Raw genomic sequence first — 7,414 nt, forward strand, 5'->3', positions numbered from 1 at the left:
GATGATCAGTAAGCCACCAGCCCCATCTATTCCCAACCAAAGCCTTGACACCCAAAGACTAAACCAAGAAGAACTCAATGAAAGATCAGCAAAGGGTTTGTACTATGATGAAAAGTGGAGTATGGAGCACCAATGTAAACAAGGGCAACTTTTGATGATTAAGCCAATTAGAGAGGAATTAGAAGCAAAAGAGTTGGACTCCGATCATGAAGGTGTGAAAACTAACGAAGATATTGAAGCCATCACACATATAGTGCATGCATTGGCTAGCTACACTAACCCATAAACTATGAAAATCAGAGGAACTTTGAAACATCAACTTGTCACTATTTTGATTGATACAAATAGCACTAATAATTTTATGGACAAAAAAATTGCAGCCCAATTAGCCCACCACATTGAAAGCTGTGATATATTCGAAGTAAAGATCGCTGATGGACGAATTTTAACTTACGATAACAAAGGCCAGGAGTTTCTTGCAACGATTACTATACTGAAAGATCGACCTGTTGCTTACATTGTCAAAAAGTGGAGACCATACTTACTTGATCAACAGGTTATGATACGTTGCAGATAGCCTATGACTGAAGTGCTAAAAGATAAGCTCCCCGAGATTAATGCTACTTAGCCTTGATGACAAGAATGATTTAAAGAGGGAAGAATTGTTAGGACCCTTTTTCTGAGCTTTTGAATAATGTTTATTGAGTCTATTTAGTTCAGTTGTTTATTAAGTCTGTTTAGTTCAGTTAAAGTCAAGTTGAGGTTATTTAATATTTATTTATTATTAAGAGTCCAAGTCTTGGTGGACTCTAGGTGGAACTCTATAAATAGTGATGTAACCCTTTCTTTTGTAAGCAATCAATCAATCAATGAAATGTTATTCCACTCTATGGACAAACTCTAGGAGGCCGATCCCCTCGAAGCGATCATTATCATTCTCTTTTCTCCCATTTCTTCCACGATAAGACCTTAGGGTCTTATTATTTGGTATCAGAGCGACGATAAGACTTTAGGGTTTTATCATTTGGTATTAGAGCCTTACCATTTCATCTCCTTTTCTATCATTTCTTTCATTTCTTTTAGGATAAGACTTTAGGGTCTTATCAATTGATATTAGAGCCTTACCATTTCATCCCCTTTTCTATCATTTCTTTCATTTCTTTTAGGATAAGACTTTAGGCTCTTATTATTTGATATCAGAGTCTTACCATTTCATCCCCTTTTCTATCATTTCTTTCATTTTTTTTAGGATAAAACTTTAGGGTCTTATCAAGGATTTTGTTTTATGTTCTTCCGCGATGCATGTGATGTCACCTCCAAGATTACCCAACACGTAGGCCTCAAGAATAATAATAATAATAATAATAATAATAATAATCACATCACACACATACATCATATCATATGGTCGATGATCATCTGTTCACATCATACAACATATGTACATATCATTATAGACTACTAGATAAATAATAATAGTTAATTAAATCTTTTAATTAACTAATATTTTTTTAAAATTAAGGATATACAAGGATTTTTTGATTTGTGAATGGTGTTTATGTAATTTGGATAGAAAAGACAAACCTCAAAATTTTAAAAATCGAGAGGGGTAAAATTATCTTTTGTTTAAAAACCTACCCTCCTAAGTTGCGATCATTGCCACCCCATCGATAGTCGCTCTACCCATAAGAGGCTCACTTGCGGGAGCTATGCCCGTAGGTGCCGCCCTTGTGGTAGCGTGGTAGTTCAGCCATCACCTTTCAAGCGGTTGCTATCTTGCATGTAGGCCACCGCCTTGCACAAGGGCGGCCACCTCTGCATGCAAGCGGCCTGCCAGCGGGCGTCGCCCTTGCATGCAAGTGGCTTGCCTATAGGTAGATTGTCGCCAACCGCCTGCAACCCCTGTCCGTAGGTATCCTACTATAGGGCTACAAGAAGCCTTTGGCCAATTTGTGAGTTCAGCAATAGTTAATACACTTTCTTGCTTTTTGCATCAACAATTTTGATGTCAAAAGCCTTTCTAAAACACAACACATATAGTTCAAAAACTAATCTTTCGCACGAACAACCTGACTCTGATACCACTATTGGAAAATCTTGCGGTGACATTATATATATAGTAGAAGAATAGAAAGGAAAATCTTAGATTTTCATAAAAAGGTTTCATCGTTGTGTAAAGATTGGTCCGCAAAACTCGCGAAACCAGAAAACCACACGTGTTAAGGGATGTGTCCCCTAGGGAGATCGTATATCCTTGAAATCCTACAGATCCATGGGACAGGATAAAAGAGGTCAAGTGTCGTCCTCTCTAATGGTGATCCACACAGCAGAGGCTACAAAGATGCTCCTTAAATCACTGTCCAAATCTCCTCGCTACGCATACCACGCAATCAAGAAGGGGTCGATCCTTCTTGTTGTCTATACACCCCAAATAGGGGTTGCTGGCTAAGGAGACGAAGGGGAGAGGAGAATAGGAAGTGACAGCCAAAAGGGGTTCTAGCCTATGGCCTTTTGGTTCCCTCTTATTTATAGAGGCCCCCTATCAACTTAACCCTAATGAATCCTACCCTATTGGGTACTGGATCTCCATCTAACTACCTAAGTCTCTTAGATTAGTGGCGCTTTATCCAATAATCTCTCATTGGATCTTATTAGATCTTATCCATGGGATCCAATAATTCAGGGGCTTATTGGATATCTAATAAAATAAGGGCTCCAACGGATATCTCATATCTTAACCTCTACTTGTCGTAGCACCAACCATATGTGTGTGATTCTCTAAGCCCAATATCAAGCTAGTCGTGAGTCATAAATGTCAGAACTCTTTCTAGATTAGTGAATTATTATCTATATAATAATTCACTCAACTTATCGATTGCGGACGTACTAGGCCATTATGCTGTAGTCTCTAGACGATATAGGGGAATCTACTCCATTGGACTTGTTTGTCCTTAGTTATTGTATATTTATAGTCTCTCATATATCTAATATCCCAAAGCTTATTTACCGGGCATGATGCTATCAAGCTCATACAAAATATACTCGAGTCTCGCTCTAATCAAATTCTCTCAATGAACTCTTTCTCTCTCAAAATAAATAACCCTAGCTAGGGATTTGCCTAAGAAAAAACATATGAGATATTCTTTTTATGACATTGAGAGTGGATAATCCTCTTTCGATACTCAATAGCCCTCGTAAGGTTGACTACCACTCCCGATGATTGGTTATGCTAGATTTGAAAATTTCAAGTCTATAAGTTCGGTATCAAAGAGTAGAATACTTATACATGGTGTCTCAAGTCTAAGGACCAGATACACCATTGGGATGATATAATCGCTGTTTGATAATGAGGTATCATCAACAATCTAGCATTCCGTGAGTAGATCAATCAGTGAACTCATTCTTTAATAAGCACCTACGGGATACCCCTAGTGTCCTCATACGAGTAACTATGAGACTAGCCACCTCTATTATATGGATGGGTATACAATATACTAATCTATCCGGTCATCTCGATGTCCCTCTCGAGTGACCTATGACCAGGATTATTTATGATCTGTGTTTAAGGGCGAATTGGTCTCATTATCATGATCTCATCACGATCCGAGTTTCATTGCATAGATCCATGGACATCACAATATATATAATAGACAATATAAAGTAAAAAATATTAAATACATAATAAGAAAAAAGAGTATGTATCATGTCATAAGTGTCATCACTCGTGTAATTGGCTTGCAAAACACCTTTGACTAGCAAATTGGAGATAGACCCAAAGATTTTACATATAATAAAATGTTAGAAATGAATGGCACTGTAATCACCAACTTACACATAATATTGGCGGATAAAGTTCTAACATCATAGAAAAGACAATAATAAAGTAGATCTAGAATACTTTAGCAAACATTATAGTAGAAAAGACAACAATAAAGGAGATCTAGAATACTTTAACAAACATTATGCGAAGCCAAGTTACTTTGTAATAAGATTTTTTTAAGAAGGCTCTACACTCTTGGTATGTTAGAATCCACATCGGTAAATTATAAATGGTATGAGAAGCAAATAAGCTTGCCCAGGCTGATAGGTAGATAATGCATCTAAGTTCACCAAAAGATGAGAGGGGATTTGTTAGAACATTTGGTTGGTAGCAGCTTGAACACATTACCTGAACTTTCGAATTAGATGCATGACAAACGATGATTTCAGAGTTTAAAGGAATTCTTCTGAGCTTACTATCACGTGAAGAAAAGAAAGAGACTGATCACCTTGTCATTTTCTTTGGATTACTATTCTGTTTAAATTTCTTTGCGGTGCACGTATATTTAGTAAATTCATTCATCATGACATATTTTTCTTGTAGAATATGACGTAGGGAATTTGGAATTCTTGGTTTCTTAAGCATTTCCATGTAGATAAAGTTTTCCACTTATTAAAAAGCTCATAATTATCCTTAAACTACTACTTATTCTTACATGCAAATTTTCATTTTTTATATCTGATTCTCTTTAGTCGTGTCTTAGAGAATATCCTAGGACGAAATGTTAGTAAGCATTATTCTAAAAAGCAAAGCTAGTTGATTCTTTCTGTTCTTGTTTTGTTCCTTTATAATCATTTATAATTTGGATACATGATGATTTTTCATTCATCCCATTGATCATGTTTTAGAGTGGCGTTAGAGCAAATTGATATGCATTCATTATTTTCTTTTTCTGCTATCGATTTGGTGTCGAGTCATTGCTCGCATATCCTAATGAATGAGTAGTTTTATTATGAAAATATGTGGAAAGGGACAATTTAAAGGAGGCGACAAGATCTACCTGCCAACAATACCCAATGCTACTGCATCTCATTGACATGCTTATCGGCACCCTCGTTTTCCCAAAAAAAATAAATACAGTTAACCTAATATTTTATCCGAATCTCATTCGATGTATCGAGGCCTCCGACGTAAGAGAATCTGCATTCATACATGGAACTTTCAGCCTTCACTTGCTTTCCCAGCCATGCATCTCATTGACCCATGTACTAAAATAATTTAATCTAACTTAAATATCAATAGTAAAACCCAGATTTCCACGTCTAATACAAATTAAAAAATAATTATTCCACATATAAAATCAAATTATAAATGTTTAGAATTGTTTATAATCCTTATGAACACTAATAAGGAATAATCGATACTAAATATTTAAAATTGTTTCTTTCTATAAAAAAAAATTCCATAGTTGAATTCTTTATTTCTTGCCTAATAATGGCTCTAGAATTCGGTAATATTTATCCGCCTCAATAAGTATATATATTGATATCAACTTCGTCTCCTTGCGAGCACGCATAACCTAACCAAGCTATCGATAGTAGCAGATCGATGAGGCCGTCCACCATCTGTATTCTCCTGGCGGTGGCAGTCCTCCTCCACCACCACCTCCTCCCCGGGGTGGAGGCATCGGTTGAGAAGGCGTGCAGGGACGCGGCGAATAGCAGCCCCAATATCAACTATGACTTCTGCGTGGCGGAGCTCCTCCCGTACCCGGGGAGCGGGTCGGCGGACCAGAAGTCGCTGACGGTGATCGCGGCTACCTTGGCGAAGGACAAAACCACCAGCGCCAGCGCTAAGGTCAAGAGTTTGCTAGCCAGAACGAGTGATCCAAAGACGAAGCAGGGCTTGGAGTCTTGCGGGAGCGTCTACGAGGACCTGTTCTCCGACCTCAACACGTCCATCCCGGCCATCAAGGAGGGTCGCCTGGTCGACGCCAAGACCTATCTTAGCGCCGCTGTGGACGCGCCCGACACCTGCGAGGACGGTTTCAAGGAGCTGAAGGTCCCCTCGCCCTTGACCAAGGAGGACTCCGACTTGACGCAGATGTGCACTATTGCTTTAGCCTTCACCAATATGCTGGGGTGACTTTCTTGCCGTTACGCCTTTCCGTTAGTTATAGCTTTGATGTGAAGCTCCTCTTCCAAAAATTTTTTTTTTTTTCGAGTGGTATAATTATTAGTAATATTGTAAGAAGAGGATTCTTTTTAATTACATGCAATCAAATAAAATAAAACCATGTTGATTTTAGAGTAAAATAGTTCAACTGATGAATTGATTAGTTTCTCATACGTGAATTAAATCTGATTAGTCTCTTTTTCTATCTAAAACTATTTCAAACCCAATAAAAATATATGATAATGCTTATGTGGGTCATAGATATTTTGAAGACCCATTGCTATCCTTAGTTTTAATAGTTTTAGGGTAATGTTTCAAAATAAACTGGGGTTCGAGGAGTTTGTTCATGTCTTGCTTACGATAAAATTTATGTTAGTACCGGTAGATGATGATGTCATTAGTTGATTATCTCAATATCACAATTGAAGTGATCAAATGAATCAAGGTGTTGCTTAATTGATGGCCACACCTACATTCTTGGCCCTTGCGCCACTGAATCATTTCAAGAATAGACCAAAAAAATGAAACTTCGAGATCAATTCAAGAATAGCAAATTGTTCAGCACAAAGAAATAAAAAATCTCAAGATCGATACTGGAAAGAAGACACACAGTGAGGGAAGATGGAGGTAAAGGCTTGACTTGTCATATCCTTTTTGTTTCATAAGATTATAATATATGAGTGCATCAAGAGTAAGTAAATAAACATCACTTAATTAATTATAATTTATTTATTATAATTAATATAAATAAATTATAAATATTTATTATAATTTATTTATTAATTAAAATATAAGTAAAAAATAATACTCGAGAAATATAGTGATGTCAACTCAAAAATAAAATTCAACTAGCTCTAACCCATTAGTAGATGAAAGTCTATTTTTTATTGGAATCCAATTTAGTGCTAATAAGAGCCTATTTTGAAAATAAAAAATAAAACCAAAAAATTTCAACGATGTTGAATAGGAACATATATAAGTCAATTGTAAGACAAATACATATCCAAAAGTTAATCATCCTACTAGTGTATATCAAATACTCGAAGGAACACTCCTGTAACAATAGATAGAGAAGTTTTATCCTTCGGAAATAATTTATATTCTCCTAAGCGCGGATGTAGACAAACCTATATCATACTATAAATAGTGAATGGAGTGATGTCCCTCACCCATTAATTTTTATTAATTAATATCTTGCATGCATGATGCTATTTGTAATACTTAATTTTAATAAGATTTAAATAATAGGTTATTAAAAATATTATTTTATTTCTTATGTAATTTCATCTTTTTAATCAACTACTATTTATTATATTTTAATCTAGCTTAAATTATACTAATCTATGATAGTTCCAAATTGATTAAATGAGGATTAAAGATTAATTCAATTAGGTTCTAGTTAAATCGAGTTCAATTTTATTGATTGAGTTAAGTTTAAGTCAATTGACTACTAATTGATATTATTTGAGAATAATGATA

At 35.8% G+C, this 7,414-nt stretch overlaps 1 protein-coding gene across 1 annotated transcript; it reads left to right on the top strand.

The window, feature by feature from the left end:
• The first annotated feature begins 5,368 nt into the window (after window positions 1-5,368).
• On the top strand, window positions 5,369-5,914 carry LOC135606475 (putative invertase inhibitor). The gene has a single exon (XM_065097506.1). It carries the CDS (start codon window positions 5,369-5,371, stop codon window positions 5,903-5,905), a length of 537 nt encoding a protein of 178 aa, XP_064953578.1. The 3' UTR covers window positions 5,906-5,914.
• The last annotated feature ends 1,500 nt before the right edge of the window (window positions 5,915-7,414 follow it).

The sequence above is a fragment of the Musa acuminata genome, chromosome BXJ2-3 (assembly GCF_036884655.1).
Source record: "Musa acuminata AAA Group cultivar baxijiao chromosome BXJ2-3, Cavendish_Baxijiao_AAA, whole genome shotgun sequence".
Classification (NCBI taxonomy): domain Eukaryota; kingdom Viridiplantae; phylum Streptophyta; class Magnoliopsida; order Zingiberales; family Musaceae; genus Musa; species Musa acuminata.